This window comes from Leptidea sinapis, chromosome Z (assembly GCF_905404315.1).
Source record: "Leptidea sinapis chromosome Z, ilLepSina1.1, whole genome shotgun sequence".
NCBI lineage: Eukaryota > Metazoa > Arthropoda > Insecta > Lepidoptera > Pieridae > Leptidea > Leptidea sinapis.
Genome location: NC_066312.1, coordinates 27,127,946 through 27,146,300, shown reverse-complemented (window position 1 = coordinate 27,146,300; position 18,355 = coordinate 27,127,946). Strand labels below are relative to the sequence as shown.

The window sequence follows — 18,355 nt, the reverse complement described above, 5'->3', positions numbered from 1 at the left end:
AAGTGCTTAACTTTTTTGTAAAAACACACTTAGTTTAATATTAAAACCTATATTTTCTTCCAATACTGTTCTTGAACATTTTGCGTGTGTCATTTGAAATAGAGATCATCCCAAGGGAACATACGTTTTATAACGTGTGATGCGAACAGAATACGCATACATAGGCAATATTACTTCACGGGATCATAAAACACATTAGCACGTAGTCGAGCTGACAGAGCCACGCCAAAGAAATTGGGGTTAAAAGGAAAATGCATTGGCTGTTGTAATGTGGCAATAACCTTAGGATTAGGCCGGATCCTGACTTTAGCTGTCGTTACGAGCCTTTTATATTTATAAGTTCGATATTGGCACTTATCTCTACCACATTGTTGTTATCAAGTGTCTTGTTGTGTCCAATATAAATTATGCAGTAAAAAGTGAACAGATAAATCAGAGAGTTATTCACATTATTTATTATATTAAGTGTAATTTTTATTAAATATGGTTACAGTTATACAATATTGTATATTTTATTAAAAAGAGCGAAAAAGAATGCTGGGAGAGTTTTTTGCGCCGCTTCTTCTCTCTCAGAGCGCCATTTGTTTCCGTGGTAATATTATTATTGGTATATTAGAAATGACATCAAAAATAATTCTAAAGGAATCAATTTTGAGAAAATAAATACCTTTTATGACTTTTTATATAATACATGAAATTAATAGTAAGGCCACTTTATTTACTATCTATATGTCTATATAGACTGTGAAAACGTCGAATAAAATTGAGGTTGACAGTTAACCTATATTTGGACTCAGCAATACACGCACACTAACATAAAGTGACATACAAATCGCGAGGCAAACTAAAGTAATAAACCGGGCTTGTTTTCAGCATTTGTGTAACAGCGAGAGGCTCTATTTAAGTAGAGTCTCTTACTGATAGACATCCGGTTAGACGTATAAAATATTTAAGTTTTTAACCATTAATAATGTGTTTAGATTTTGCATCAGTTTTTTACGGTGATAAAGTCATGTATTAAATTAGACTTAAAATTGTAATATTTAGTATAGTAAAAAGTTTAGCCTTGTGATAGACATAAATGGAAAAATTTTATGCTAGTAACTAATTAAAAATATACTTTACAGAGTTCTTCAGAGTAATCATAAGTACGGCAATTTGGCATTTCTTTTTAAAACTAATTTCATTATGTTAATTTTAAGTCTTGCCAGAACTCGAATTTCAAGTAAAACTGGATAGTATTATAAACGATGTTATGGGTATGAGCCATCAGCTATGTGAGCACCATAATCATACATGAATTATTGATAATATTACATTGATACTACAAAGTAAGTTAGTCATAAGCTCGTCAAAGTAAAGAAGGTTCGTTTCACTAGTAATCTAGGCTCTTGCATCATTTATAAGCTCACAACACGCCAACTTAAAAACATAAATACTAAACTCGTTAAACTCGTTGTAACAACTTAAATCTCCAAAAACATGTACGCCGTAAGTAGCATGAAGCAGCACATATTAACACAATTACACATATTTGGTATAAACGTAGAATTTAGGTTCAAAGAAGTAGCTCAACGAAGGTATTTACAATGGAATGTCGGGCCTTAGGCGTCGGCAGTTTGCCACACCTTTGCGAGGCTACCAGCATCCTTGAAAGGCCACATTCCTACAACGTCTATTTGCACTTTAAGTCCTCATTTTCTGCTTACAAAATGCTGAGCACATAAAAACAATTTAATGAATATTGTACTTTGATCGCGCAACCGTAATAACTCGTTTTTTTGTAGAACTCACATCGAATTATTTGTTACATATGTTTATTACTTAGTAGCTCTATGTCACTTAAACTTTAATAATACTTGTTTAATTAATTGTTATATGATTTGCTCTGGTTAAGGAAATGTTCACATTAAATCAAATAGTCATTCTAAAATCAGTCGAAATCTTGATGTTATTAATAACAGACAATCTCCGCGCACTAGAAAACCTATTTGACCTTGAGTCGCAGGCACGATACTTTATTAGACTTGGTTTAACTATACGATTGGATAAGGCATAAAGACTTCGCATATTATTACTATCAACACATTATTGACCGTTTGTTGGTTATTTTTGACTTAAAGGTTTATCAATATCGTGTTGTTCTTATTTTTTGCTTAAAGATATATCTTACTTAGAAATCTTTTCAATACTTATTCTCTTATAAAACTACAAATAATTACAAATACAATTAAGTAATTAAAAATATAACTAATAATAGTATGTATTACACTGACAAATGGTTCAGTGGATCTAGGTTGGTTATAGGGCTCATAGAAATAAATTAATTTTTGAATCGTGGAATCCTAAAATTAGTTTCTTAATAGTTTAATTTCAATGATACTTATATTAATAGTAATATATTTGAATAGACAGTGTTTGTAGACTTTCAGATTACTTCAGTTACAGAGCAACATACTGTATCCCTTTAAAATTCCGAAAAATAATTTATATAAAATATTGAATAAACTTAGTATAATCAGAGGTAACGTGATGAAATTATACCAAAATTTGGCAACGTCTAGAAATCTCATAATCAATTTCTACACTAATTGGTCTCAGGAACACTATAGCTATACAAATAAATAACTGTTAACTTAGAAAATAATAAAAACATACATAATATACTATCAGAATCCTCACAGTGGGACTATATTTTATTTAAACTCTTTTAAAATATTTAACCAAATATGAGAGCAATGTGGAGATTTTGAATAGAAATTTCAAGAATGCTAACAATATATTTTCCGGACGCATTTTAAATGTCACCTTTAGATTTAAAAGCACCCGCGGCACCTCTATAACGACTGTCTGGGAAAACTGAATCGGCTGTGTGGAAATAAACTGTTTTATATTATTTGGTCTCTGTATGAGTTTCGTAAAATTTCTTAATATTTTTATTTAGAAGAGCGATTTTATGAACAACTCACTGTTTAAGAAACATTATCGGTACATTATCATTATTGATACTTTATCTAAAATCATATGTTGCTTTCGGAATCCTTTACATAATACAAATTATACTTAAATTTTGTATCCTATTAAATTTAATCTAGTTATAACCGTTTTTCTCTGATGGTTGTTTAACTTTTTACACGCTTTTATAAGCTTTAACTGTATGTATGTTTCTTTGTAATCGACTCATTAGGGCACAATTTTGACCCACTTTTAACGCCCAGATTTCATTCAAACTTCGTAGATTTATCGAGCACCGACGACAACACATAATTTTTTTTTAATAATTCCATTATTCAATTATAAAATAAGATTTTTGATAATTTATAATATAATTTTCATCTATCGTCTTTAAGGCAGGAAATTTAATTTAATTTTACATTTCAACCTAATTCAAATTACATTACATCATTTTAATTTTTTGCACACTGTACATGAAGGAATATTTAGTGAGCTTAGTTAGTTCGTTTGTAGTTTGTAGCTACTGTTCAAAAGGTATGACAAGGCGCACTAACAAATATTTCTTTTGTTCACAGAATATCCTGGATAAGTTCAATCCAGGTGCGCGGCAGATGATAACAGCTGGGAAGGCGTATTTGAAAGCATTACATGGCAAGTATTTATTATATTATAAACATATAGTAAGTCTGGTAAGTCTTCTAATAATTTATTCGATCCTGGTAATCGACAAAAAACCCTTGTTAACATTTCAGCTTTTTTAACATTTCGTATGTTAAAATAACAAAAATCTTATATTGTATGAATTAAAAACGTATTCCTTACTGTTACAATAATATGTATAAGGTAATGTACAGCGTAAAAATACTTGTATACATCTAAATTAATAGTGTTGAAAAATAACCAACGAGAAAAAGATTAGATCGCCACGCAAACGAAATCCGCGCAGGCAAAACTACGATAGTAATAATAAATTATTGACTGCATCGGTGGCGTGGTTGTAGCAAGTAGGATTTGCTGCTGAGTTGGTTCGATTCCAGATCATCTGTGTAGAAATTCTCAAGATGCAGGACAATACAACATAATTAAAGAAATATTCGGGAAAGTGTAAAATAGTATTTTTACTTTCCAAGAAAATACAAATTATTTTTATTTTTAAAGTAAAGTAAGTATTTATTCATGACACATAACATATATACATAATAAAAATAACAGAATAGAAAATATGATGTTCAGACTCAGCATTTTCCTAATTGGAGATTAGGTAACCCTCATTTTAACACTGATTTTCAGTCGGTAACTACCAAGTCGACTTGAAATTAATTATTATTATTAGAACAATATTAATTCGTTAAATACGTTCCTATATATCCTCTAGAAACCAACATAATACTTTTCCTCAAATAGTTATATTGAACTTAAGATAGAATAAAACAATTCGTAAGTATTTAGCGCGACTAAAATAATTAATATATATATTACAAGCCAAATGGGTACATCTATATGCAAAACCTCTGTGTAGTGTTCATGTTTGGCTTCAGAAGTAGGTCGGAGGTTGTGCCAAATTGTCTCCGTTGGCTTATCTAGACTATAATGTTTGCTAGACGCTATAAAGTTGCCCATTGTATAGCAGGATGAATGTTGTTGACTTGCTATTTAAGACATTTAAAAATATTTAAATACGGGCTTAAATCGAGACGCCGAATTGTGTCAACTTTGAGTCATTTATTTAATTTATAACTGCCACAGAAATTTTACATTGTTCTTTATTAAAGTTATATTTCATGAAAAAATGACGAGAGTGAAATTTTAAGATGCGCCTGCATCACTGTAATACAAAAGTAACAAGGGGAAGTTGTTTCCTAAAATTTTCTGACGTTTGCAACGTTATTTTTTTTTATTTCTTCCTCCATTATTAGGATAGGCAAAGGATTCAAGCCCCTATAGCCGTATTCGTTATTTAATAATTAATTTTCAAAGTCATCGTTGCAAGATTTTTACAATATTGTTCTTTCTACACACGTAGAATAGAATTTTTGCTTTGTTATGCCAAAGAAGTATAACTTCTTGAGTGCATACACTTTTTTATATTGTATATTCTTAACCGCCCTTAATTTATGGTATGGTGTTGAAATACGGATTATAGGTATTGGCGTAATTTTTTTAAATATAAAGGTCATAGATAAATATGGTCGAGTGCTGGTCGCAATGATCACGAAGCTTCAGTGTACTTTTTACTTTTTTTTTCAGTGTCGCATACTTTTCTTCCCATTCAAAGTCACAGTCAATGTCAAACTCAAATAAATTTTATTGAAATAGGCTTAAACGAAGCGCTTTTTAATGGTCATTTAAAATATAAATTTAAATTACTGAATCTTCCATTTGATCGGAAAAGATAGAGCTGGTAAAGAAAAGGCAGAACATACAAGAAACTCAAAGGCCACCCTTTTAAATCACTATTTTACAATGTTTGTAATAAGATTTCATAACAAATAAGTTTGTAAAGTTCTACATCGAATAAATGAATTATGTTTAAAGTTAAAAAGCATATTAATATCAAATATTTCACAAACAGAATTAAAAATAATTCCATTTACTTATCAAACCATTAGTTCGAAGAAAAGTATTTCTTGAAATGTTCGGCGGGCAACGCTTTTTAATTTGTAACAGCTGTTTTGTGCTTTTGAATTCAGCTATTTTCAGAATATAAGTTTTGTTCTAAATATTTTAATATATGTTTATTTATTTACATATGTGCAGTGTAGGGTGACCATGATTTTGTGTGAAGGAGAACAGCGGTTTTTAGAGGTAGTTGTAAATATAATACGACTAAATGTTGAAACAATATACCACCCAACCTTAGTAGCAAATCCACTGTACACTACTTTAATATAAATATATTTGATTTGATGAAATATATCACATTCATTACATTTAATATAGTATTTTACGTATATATGATTACAACATTATTTTCATATTAAAGATGGCAGACATGTAATTGTTTTAATGTATATTTTTTCTTTTTTTAAATTTAAGCGCTTACTGGCACTCCATAAGTTACCCAGGCACATGCTGAAAATCAGCGCTGCAGCCATTATGGGTTTACAGCACAAGCTGTGACTTTTCTTTTGCAACACAGCATATTTAGTTAAATTATGATTAGAAATATATTATTAAGTATTTAGATTGTATTTATGTGTGTGGCATGTAATAAATGTTTCTCATTCTTATTATATTTGTACGAAGTCTAACATATATAATTGTGAACAGGCGCTGCGGCAGCCTCTCGTATGTACGTTGATGCAGTGGGGAAGCTTGGGCGACAAGCCCAGCAAGGCACATGGGGTGGATGTGCTGACATCGGTAAGTTACTCTTACAGTAAAAAAAAGACAAATTACCACATAAAACTTCTTCACACTGTGTGTTAACCCACCGCGTTAGGCATATTATAACATTTACAATTTTTTAAGCTACTATTTACCAAGGAAAGGTAGGTCTATGTAGAATATTAGTTTCATAATCAAGGGATTATTTGTACTGGAAAATAATAGAATTATTACGTATTAAAATTTTCATAAATCCATAAAATTATGGACATAACACTCTTTAATTAATGTTTAACAATGTGGTGGCGGAGACTAAGTAGCGAGGAACTAGTGAATTCTGAATAATATAATTTAAGAATAAATATCATTTAACAATAGCTATAAAAAATTATGAATAAAGTAACCATGTTACAATTTTATATGTTTTTTTCAGGTACAGCACTGATGAAAGTGGTGGAGGTCTATCGAGAAATTCAAGATCAACAAATGAACATCGTAAGTACATAAATAAACTGTCCAAATGACTTCGACTGCTTCATTCAACTATGCTCATTTGAGGAGCTGGTGTTTTAAGTAGGCTAACCCTGTACTACAAATCCCCAGGCCCTCCCTGCTACATTTCAATATTATAGTTTCAGGACTACAGCAAGAGAAAGCCTTAAAAATAACAATACAGTATTAATAAACAAAATGTGTGCGAGTGAGTGTGTATGTGTGTATGTGTGTATGTGCGTGTATTGTTTGTATTTGATACATGCCCATTTCCTCATAATTCGTTTTATTCTCATTGCATATAATTTGATGATTGATTGACAGATGGAAATAAATTTTGTAGTGAGGGAAATCCCCTCAAATAAAAATAGAGTCTTTTATATTATTAAAGCATTTAATTAACTTTTATGTTTGTTTTAGCTGAAGGCGTTCTACGTAGATCTGCTTGTTCCACTTGAGACTAACCTTGAAAAGGATACAAAAGTAGTGCAGGTAAGTTAGATTGTTTTGAACATAAATAATATTTACGTGAATTGATATGAGCAGAATTGTTCTTGGGGAACCGAATGAGGAAAATTATTAAACAAACACCAAACAATGTCAATTGGGTTTGGTGTTATTAGACATTAGATTGAACGACATGTGTTTGATCCAATTAAGGATTATATACGACTATTTTTGTACCCTACCAATTAAAAATATTTATATATCGTTGTTTGGAATTAGTGCCTTAGGAACACTGGGTCGCAGATTCATGTTCAAATGCTAACAAATTACTGTTTACAAGTTTGTATTTTATTCACTTCATCTGATATTAACGGTATCGATATTATATGATCATAATGATACACGACCTCCGACGAGTCGTTTTGCGTCCGTCAGTGCCTCACACATCTTTCAAAGTCAGTACAGTACTTACATAAAGTAAGTTCTATTGTTGCTCTAAGGTCTAAATAAAAAGAACGTGTAGTCTACACGACAGTTAAAATAAAAGCTGCAATTAAAGTGCTCATAGCGCCTAAAGAAGTATTCACTTCAAAACCAAATTAGACATTATTTTCTCTGTAGGCTGGAACATTTTAATTATCCTCGGAAAACTTCTTAAATATTTTATGGTTAGTTCGAATATCAACATTATTGCAACAATATTGTTTTGTTTTTAGTCCGAGCAAAAGAGATTCTTACAACAACACAAACTTCGTTCTGAGAGCTACAGCAAGGCAGCTGCAACAATAAAAAAACAAAGGAAAAAGAAAACTAATGCAACTAAAGTTGGTTCAGCGATGGACAAGGAAATGAAGGTAAATAAACATTGTACACTCTTATTAAAACTGTTTGTAGAATCTCTGTAGTTTAATGCTTATTATTTTATCATAATATGAAAGGAGTTTGCTCAACCCTCTTTGTGCTCCGAGTATTTGTAAACAATCTCTATATTTCTTGAATTGCGGCATTGCTTTCCAATTACGTATGCATTATTTCAACTATTACATTATTTGAACTAACAATATTTAATTATAACTTATTTTGTTCGTTTGTTTTCCTTTATTATTAAGATTTTTTGATTTTAAGTTTCAGTGTTTTTAGTTCGTGTTTCCTTCTACTTCTAAATCATTTAGTAAAAATAAATAATTGCTTATTACGTGGTATTAAAATTTAAATTCATTAGCTTTTACAAATAAAGGGCGTTACAAAAACTGTCAAATATTTATATCTTTTACAATTAAGATGTTTTTTATAAACTCATAGATTTACTTTTTAAAACTATCCCTTGTAAATTAAAGTAAGTGCTTACAGATAGATCTTTCCTCCCTATTCATTTTATTTATGATTTAATAAGTAAATCTTTTCAGAGCATGCAAATATTGGAAGAAGAAAAGGCCAAGTTGGATGCCTTCTGCGAGCAAAGTTTGAAAAATGTGAGTAAATTAATTTTCGTGAAAATAAATTTGTAGAGTTATAATTTTAATAGCTTACTATATAATTTTTAGAATTGATACTGTATCTAAATAATGTAGTTGGGCTAATATTTTTTCTTACAGCGCAATAATGATTGTTTTTTTATGAAAATCAGGGACGAGCAGGACGTTCAGCTGATGGTAATTGATAGCCCTTGCCCATTATAATACAGTACCTCTCAGGATTATTGCAAAAACCCAAAAATTCTGAACTGCTCTACAATTGCGCTCGTCACCTTGAGACATAAGATGTTAAGTCTCATTTGCCCAGTAACTTCACTTAGCTAGTGCGGCCTCGAGATCGAAACACAGTAATGTTTACACATAATAGTGTGAAGCAATAGCTTCACGCCAGAAATAAGCGCCGTTGTGGTACACATAAACTAGCCGGCATCCTGTGCAATGGAACCTCCCACTGGTTAATTGTTGTTGTTCATAATACTCAATAAATATAAGTATATATGTTATTTTATGTCGTAGCTTAACAATAAGTTTACCAGAATTTCTAAATTAATACTTAAACTGCTTCATTGACGAAATTAACCGCCAGTTCTTAGGTTTTTAAAATAGCAGTGCCAAAGAAAAAAAAGTTTTCATAATCAACAACTTTTATTGCTAGTGACATTGATAGATTGGGTTTTTCAAGAATCCTGAGTGGCACTGCATTGTTATGGGCAGGGCGTATCAATTACAATCAGCTGAATTCTGTTCTGATCGTCTCGTCCTTTATTGTCTTAAAAAACTACTTATAACAATAAGTATAGTTAATTTGCTTAGAGATATTAAATGAATATTTGAAGGGCAAAGGGTCCTAGATAAACATTTGTTTAATTTTTCTTAGCTCTCTCAATCCGCTATTGAATATTTTGGTGTCTTGAATGTATCAAGAATAATTAATGTTCGCATTAAATAACTACTCAAATAAATACTCGAATATTTTAATGATGAACATTTTAAATATCGTTGATTTTATGTGTATGTTTCATTATAAAATTAAAATAAGCACCTGTAATTATAATGTACCACCAATGTACTCACTCAATGTATGCAAATAAAGAACTTAGTTTGATTCAAATTATCGGTAGTCAATAAATCTTTGGTATATTCTATCAGGCGATGACTCAAGAGCGTCGCAGATATGGATTTGTACTCGAGCGACAATGTTCGCTGGCGAAACACTGGCTGGCTTATCACTCAGCGGGCGCCACGGCTTACAACAACGGCTTGGAGGAGTGGCTTGAGGTGTCTCGAACCAGGGAGTATCTGCCGCCCAATGTCGAGGCAATGTTTGTTAGCAGGATGCGAGTAAGTCTTAGTGTATGTAAAACATTGATTAGTGTCTAAACCATACCTTATTCCTTACATATCCATCCTTCTCATTCCTTAACCTTATCCGTCTACACGATCTAATTTATAGAAGGTGGCGAGAGAAGAGCCTCCGGTGCAAGCGCACGAGTTGCACCACACGAGTGAACACACCACCAGTCTGCGTTGTCACACGAAGAAGACACCGATAATACCCAGTTGTTCGCTGCCTATTGAATATACCTACCGCACCACGAGTAAATTCGTCTTATTGTGCAAATATTTTTGTATGTATTTGTAAATAGATAAAAGTCAATATACTGTATTAATCCATTGATGACGTCTTTACGTTCAATACATATAGACTATCACGTTATATAAAAACAAAGCCGATATATGGAACATGCCAAAAATTACACCTTATTAAACTTCGACTGCCTTGCCTGCATTTACTCCAGTTGTGTAAATTATTCTTGGTCTTAGCAGCAAGTAAAATATTTATTCAGTTCAGATTTGATTCATTGCCTAAGGAGGAAAGTGTGCTTACATTGTCATTAAGCTTAAGCACACTTTTGCCGTTCCGCTATCAGACTGCGAACATATTTACATATATAGGTATGTGTATAGAACTTTAAGGAATTTTAAATTAAGAAAAAATAGAACTCCAAAACGTAAGTGTAGTAGTGTGTAGTAATATTTAATAACCTTCATATGATCATAGTTTTGTCAGAAATGTAACTATACTGAAGGAAAAATTAAAGACCTTAAAGTGTCAATTTGAATATGAGATAATATTATTTACTTTTAATAAAATCTTTTGGTTTTTAGCAAGTATCATTTTGGACTGATGAAGAAGTCTACGCAAGTCCTCGCATTGGTGATGATGATGACCGTGGCTCTGTGGGGTCTGCTCTACGCAAGACAAGATCGGTGGACGCATCGTGCCTCGATGTCAGATCCATCGGAGACCTGGGATCGCCAAGCCAGGGAATATCTAGAGCCAAATCTGATTTGAATCTGCAAGCAAACTTTAGTGACCACGGTATGTTTTTCTATAATCTGGGTTTAATCCATTTCAGAACCCTAAGTGTTCAACAAAAAGACTGCGCATGAAGCAGCATGGCTAAGTAGAGAAAATTTACATATTCTAACCAGGAGACTGTGGTACTCCAGCAAACAAACACCTCTCAATCTTAGGCATCAAATTGCAGAGCGTGTAGATTCTGTTACAGTGCAGATGAAACCCCGCTACACAACATCTCTGAATGTGATCCTGCGGAAAGTGATAATGCGGAAACGAAGCATCTCTTTGGGAAGTCCAATTATTCAATCCTTTGATATACGCTCACTGCAAAAGATATAACAAGATTCATAAAAAGAATCAGTCTTAGCAGTGGCTATAGTTAACAGTGACTATCACAATAGATCACATTGGTTGCAGTGAAACAGGGCTGCACTGAACTGTACTAAAGCCGCTGTACAAACCATAACCATGTTTACTATACATACATACAATCGTGCATATCTTCTATTGGGTAGGAAGAGATTAGAGTACACTTCAGACTTGCTAGCGATCTGACGGATGCCCATTTATTGTCAAAGTTCTACTACAAAGTTTACAACTGGCTGTTATTTTCCGTTACCCGAGATTCGTCCGCATTTACCATTGTAACTTTCATCGTTCAACGTTTTCTTTCGGGCGTATTTTCTCTAACATACTTTGAAAATCCGACTACCACTAAAGTGTTTTCATTTCGTGGGTTTGTATTATAATATAGCCTATGACACCAATAGCGTATCTTTCGATTATTCGATTCAGTAGATCCAGTACCCCCAACAATAATTGAAAAACTAGGGAACGCAAACGAGAACTTCTCCTTACGTATTAAGTGGATACTACTAAAATTGACGTGATTGTATAGGGAATTTAAGTTTCTAGACACTAAAGCAGCATTATATGTAACATTTTTTTTTATCAACAATAACTACAAAATGCCACCGAAATTGCATTTTTGTTTTGGAATATTTTTTTATGGCAGTAAGGGACGAAACGAGCCGGACGTTCAGCTGATGATAATTCCCTATCGCAATGCATTGTTGCTCAGGACTCGCCAACTTGAGACATAAGATGTTAAGTCTCATTTGCCCAGTAATTTCACTGGCTGCGGTGCCCTTCAGACCAAAACATAATAAATATACTTTTATAATTATATTATTTCTAGACACTGACACACGAACGAGCACTCGTCCAACATCTCTTGCTCCACCAAACTGCACTTCCCGCGACCCGCCGCTCGCCCGAGCTCTGTACGCATACGCTGCAGCAGGGGACAACCAGCTGAGCTTCCAGCAAGGAGATGTGCTTGCTTTACTTGGAGATAGAACAAAGGGTTGGCAGTATGGAGAAAACTTACGTTCCCACAACGCGGGATGGTTCCCACTGGCTTACACCGAACCAATTATTGACGACGATGTGTAAGTTTTAATCACGTTATACAAAAAATATATATTTTATCCCTTATTTATTAACTATCTGAGATAAATAACCCACTGGACACGAAATCCATGAAGATTGTATAGAAACATGATCGACCAATTTCTGTGGGCATTTGAGGGGCGACAACAATTATTGTGAAATAATGATTGATAATAAATACTATAAAAGTTTGAAATTATACTTACAATATTACAGAACAGTTTAAAGGGTTTACTGGCAAGGGCATATTGCTTGTTCCTTTTATTTTATTAATTTATTTAATCAAAAAGGCTAAACAGGCCACCTAAACACAATTTATTCACTTATTTACTAAGAATTTAATTAATAAATTAGTTTAAATCTTAATATATATAAATCTCGTGTCACAATGTTTGTCCTCGATGGACTCCTAAACTAATGAACGGATTTTAATGGGGATTACTTCATGGAGTGCAGTTTGGTCCAACTTGAGAGATAGGATAGTTTTTATTTCGATTTGGGGCCCAAAATTATTTTTATTTTCAATATTTGTTTTGTATGGACATATTTTCTATGAGAGAATTTAGTGACGCACGGTTTGACAGTTCCGCTGTGAAACAATTTCATTATAACAACAGGGAGCGTTTTTTACGAAATAATTCTTGATGTTTTGAAATATTATTGACAAATTCTGTCGGTTCAGCTAGTGTACTTTAATTATAGGTAGGCATATTATTACTATTCTAAATACATGTGATATTTTTAAATCTAAAATGTACAATTTTTTGGAGAGCAATTTTTTTTTTTAATTAAAAGAATTTGAAAAAAATATTTATGTTTTCATCTATATTAAAATGAAATAATTGTAACATTTTTTATATTAATATGACCCGACAGACGTTCTATATATAATAAATAAAATAATGTTTTTATATGAATTTGTCAAATTAAAAATTACTTTGTAATATATGACCCTGCTGTCGTAATGAAATTGTTTCTCAGCAGAACTGTCAAACCGTGCGTCAATAAATTCTCTCATAGAAATTATGTATGGACACATCAAAGGAAAAACAAATTTGTTGTTTTTATTTAATTTAGCAGCATTTTCCTATTTATTCCTTTTAAACCTTCTCTGGACTTCCACAAATATTTCAAGACCAAAATTAGCCAAATCGGTCCAGCCGTTCTCGAGATTTAGCGAGACTAACGAACAGCAATTGATTTTTATATATATATATATATATTATATACATTATAGGGGAGAGTTTAATCCATAAATAATGTGCATGGGGGGAAAGTACTAAGCCGACAATTGAATGCAGGCACATGCAAACCAATTTGTGACAAAAGCGAAGAGTCTTTACTTCTCTCGTCGGCCCTCGTTACGCGTCCAGTGGTAAATTCGTCCAAGATAATTATAAAAAAATATACACACTTCACGTAATTTAATTTTATTTATATAACCCTTTTTATAAAACTCCATTTTTGTTGTCAGCTAGTTGTGATTGACCACTTTTTATATTTTATCAGGCTATCTCTCTATCTGTCTTGTCTACGCGTAACTTTGTTCAGCTAATTCAACTTGATCGTTTTTGGCAAACCGTTTGGTATTTTTTTTCAAAATATTTATTATAAATCTGTTGGTTTCTTTATTTATGCGTGTAGATAGATGCATCCAGTATACTGAACATGACACTGAACTGACATTTATGTCAAAATGCTCATTCTTTAATTCATTTTTCTTTTAACATTCATAAGTCTCATTTCCTTGATGAATATAGTGATGTTTATTTGATTTAATAGAGGCAAAGACACATTTTTTACTTTTTCCACTTCTGACTTAGTACACATATTTTCAGTAGTAGTTCACCTGCACGTTGGAGTGCACAGACTCCTAGTGAGACTCCTCCACCAGCTCCTCTGACGCACGCGCAAGTGACCACACCATCTGGACATACTCACTCACAACCGCAGACACGCATGTTTGGCGACACTGTCACCTCTCATCATGTTACTAAGGTATATATATACTAGGTATAGCAATTGTTTTATTGAAAAAGGACACATAACGCTTTCGAGCTTATTAATAATATGTTTTATACACAATCGTATAGCATTTGTCTTTAAAATGTTACTGACAGATAATTAAGTTACATTTGTACAATTTTGTGTCATTAGTACAGCGATCCAATCAAACCGATAGTCAGAAAACATCGACGAATTCCAAGTTCAATCCATCATCTCATCCCTATGTATAATTGTTTCGTAATATTAAAATACTTTTCTACATTCAAAATTTTAGGGTCGTCTCGCCCCAACATCACCAGGTCTACCACCAACTCTGCCCGCCCCTTCACCCAGTGCTCTAAGCTCTTCAGCCAGTGCAAATTTCCATTCAGCCGCGTCAGGTGCATCCAGTGCTATAAAGAACTCCACATCAGCTGCCAGCTTCACAACACATGCAGTTATTGAAACCAGAAGTTTTGGTCCACAAACATTACCAATGAGATCCCAGGTATTTATAACTTATTACATTATTGGTTAATATAATTTGGATAATATACTTTTATAAAAATGTTATGAGCTATTAATAATATGTTCCCTATTAAAAAACAAGTAGTTTCAAAATATTCCATACAATATATTTTATTTATTTATTTAGAGTTTTAGATTTATGTTGTACCAATGCTAAACCCTACAATGTTCAACCAACTTATTGAAATTAACTGGATATATTTTAGGTACTGCAAAACAAGGGGCCTGCTAAAACAGTCGTATCAGCTGTTGGAGCCGTTGGGAACGTGTCTCTACATAGCTCTAATGATTCCGGTTTTTCAAATGAACCCCCTCCACAGCCTGATGTTGATTATAGTGATGAAGAGGCTCAGCGACATCGTATTCCCATTAGGTAATTAATATATCAATTGAGAGTTTTTATGAGTTATGCTTGCCTACATTTATTTGCTAGTTGTGTGGAATATTTTGCTATGATTTTTTTGCTATATTTTCATTATTTTTATTTATTTCTTCCTAGTAAACATGGTCAAAGAAACACTGATAATCGTGCATACTTATTAAAAACGCAAAGCTTAAAACGTGGTCCAAAACAACATAATACAAGCAATGGCTACCTGACAGACGATCAACAGCTATTATTGCGTAACATGTTGGACATGGACAAAGATTCTCAAAAAATAAAAAGAACAAAATCGTTTTGGAAATTTGGTAGAACAACATCTGAAGAAATAATGGAAGGAATGTCCCTTTGGCAGCATCGGGATATTGTTGATACCGTACCAGAATATAAAAAGAAACTTTTTGTTAAGCTGAAGAAAGAATTACGACCTGCACCAGAAGTACCCGAACCTAGAACACAAATTAGTGCAGATAAGCCACCACTGGTAGAAAACACTAAAACACGCCCTCAGGAAACAATTGATAGAAAAGATGTGAAGGTTAATGGTGGTATTCGCCATGCAAGAAGTATGGGATCTATTCAGAACTATGAGGAACAAACAAAAAAGATCAATGAAAAATACAATGAATCCCAAGTAAACAAAAGAAATATGTCTGAAAAATCTATTGTTGAAGAGAAGCAAGACGATGTTGTTGTACAACGAAATGACTCACGTCATTCAGATTTGACAAATACAAGTACAATAAAAACAAACTTTGAAAATAGTTTCTATAACGACGAAAATGGTGATGGATTTGTAATGAAAACAGTCAAACGTAGAGAAATCTTGCAGAAGTATGACAATGATAGTAGCTCAGATGCTAATTCAGTTGCTTCCAGTACAGATCCCTACGACTGCATTATTGTGGATGACCATATGACATCAAAAAAGCAACAAGAACTTGAACGCCGTAGAAAAACTCAGATGATGGAAAAAGAAATAAAAGTTAATAATGAAAATGCATATATGCCCGAGTTTGAAGAAATTGAAGTTACTCCAATAAAACCCCATGTTCGAGGTAATCTACCCCCGGAAAAGAACAAAAAATCTTCTAATGATCGTGCTTCACCTAAAACTATGGAATTTAAAACATTTAAAGATAATTCAAAAGATATAAAAACATTTTCTGCATCTTCTGAAACTTTAAAATACAAAGAAAATGAACAGTTAACAGACAGATACGGAATCCCGATGGAAAGAAATAATAATGAGATCTGTACGGAGGGTGCATACAATGGACATGATGATGGCACATTAAAGTACAAAAAGCATTCAAGCGATGAAAATATACGTCAACAAAACAATTTTGAAAATATGAAAAACAATAACAATAATAATTACCCAAGAGCTGAAATAAGGAATCAGAAGAAAGAGATTAGATCTTATGAAACTCGGGAGCCAAGAATAGATTATTCACTTGACAGACGACAGTCAAAGAAGACGGATAACTTTACTGAGTCCAAAAATCGAGATGTGAGGTCTAGAAGCCGAATCATAAGAAGCTACGATGACAGCTCCTTACAGTATAATGGGCGAAAAGAAGAACGGTACTACGATACGAATATATCTTATTTTAGTGATCAGGAAAGGCGTACCTCAAGGTATGATTACGAGACAGATTCCAAAAAAGCTGAAAAGTCAAAAATTAGGCAAGAAGAAGCTAGGCTTGAAGGAAGACGAATAATGGATCGCCATAATGAAAGTCAATACAGTGAATCAGATGATCAAAAATTTAACGAAGCATTAAAGCAACAAAGGCCTCAATTACTGCCGCGTACTAAACTACTTAAACGACCAACAGAGGGTCATGAATTACCTGAAGAAGGCCATACCTTTGGGCCGTGGTACGATTTATGGGGTCGGGAAACCGCCATGTATAAGTAATTATATTAAGGTTTGTCTAAAGTTTAGTCCTTTTGTTCTTTGTATTTCATTCATTTAGATATGTATGTTTTTAAGTAGTTTGCATGTCTTGTAAGTTGTTTTGTTTCATGTGCGATATTAGTTATTGAATATTATTTTGTTGCTAATGTTAATGTTGATATTGAAACAGCTCAAAATTAGTAGATTTGTTAATTTTAAGCCAAACTGTAAGTTGTTATTCTCGAGTAGATATATTATTGATAGTTTGAATTTTTGAATATTTGATTATATTTGCAAAATATTACAAGATATATTTTTATCTGATCATTATTAACACAGTCTTTTCTGATTTATATTAACTTGAAATTTCTTTTTTTACTCAAACCTAAAAGTGTAGCCGCAATCAGAGACATTTACGCCAAATTAAAATCTAGTTTTTTTAGTATATAGGTGTTAAGGGATTTCATTTAGGATTTATTTCTTGAGTAATATTTTATATATCTTTATAGGCCTCAACAATTCGCGACGGTAAAACTAAGAAAAACCCTAACAAACGATCGTTCGTCGCCCGCCATTGAGTAAATTAATCGTTGAAAGATGTGTGTTATCATGTAAATTAATTATTATCGTATTATGTATTCTGTACAGTTATTCGTAGTTTAAGAAAAATATATCACAATTTTTACGGTTAATTTTGTTTTATTTACTAAACTAATGAGTGACGTGTTAAACCCATAGACTTACAATATACTAGAATATAGATTAACAAAGCGTGCGAGAAAGAAAATCATCTCAAACGGATATATATAGTACATATATATAATACAGTACTTTTTTTTTATAATATTGGCACTTCTTCTTCGTCGCAACGCTTTTGACAGAGCGGTCGTGGTCACCTTTAATATATTAAGTTAAGTGATAACTTTTGGGGCAGATGTGATTCGCCCCACGAGAATTCGCCACTTTTCCCTGCTGGCCGACAGTCTGGTAGATTCGGTCAATGGACCGCCCACAGCAGACTTAATTTGTTCGATCCATCGCAT

The 18,355-nt window shown here is 32.7% G+C and overlaps 1 protein-coding gene across 5 annotated transcripts in view; it reads left to right on the top strand.

Moving 5' to 3' along the window:
- Window positions 1-18,004, top strand: part of LOC126979200 (brain-specific angiogenesis inhibitor 1-associated protein 2) — a 245,088-nt gene extending 227,084 nt beyond the window's left edge. For 2 of the 5 annotated variants that reach the window (XM_050828447.1, XM_050828448.1), the window contains 13 exons: window positions 3,531-3,606; window positions 6,226-6,318; window positions 6,716-6,777; window positions 7,195-7,266; window positions 7,938-8,075; window positions 8,628-8,693; window positions 9,846-10,037; window positions 10,866-11,079; window positions 12,260-12,512; window positions 14,352-14,511; window positions 14,795-15,007; window positions 15,234-15,400; window positions 15,527-18,004. In XM_050828447.1, coding sequence (XP_050684404.1) covers window positions 3,531-3,606; window positions 6,226-6,318; window positions 6,716-6,777; window positions 7,195-7,266; window positions 7,938-8,075; window positions 8,628-8,693; window positions 9,846-10,037; window positions 10,866-11,079; window positions 12,260-12,512; window positions 14,352-14,511; window positions 14,795-15,007; window positions 15,234-15,400; window positions 15,527-17,333 — 3,513 coding nt within the window. In that variant the 3' untranslated portion in view covers window positions 17,334-18,004. The remainder of the gene's footprint in view (window positions 1-3,530; window positions 3,607-6,225; window positions 6,319-6,715; window positions 6,778-7,194; window positions 7,267-7,937; window positions 8,076-8,627; window positions 8,694-9,845; window positions 10,038-10,865; window positions 11,080-12,259; window positions 12,513-14,351; window positions 14,512-14,794; window positions 15,008-15,233; window positions 15,401-15,526) is intronic. The other 3 variants (XM_050828449.1, XM_050828450.1, XM_050828451.1) reach the window with 3 other exon arrangements.
- The last annotated feature ends 351 nt before the right edge of the window (window positions 18,005-18,355 follow it).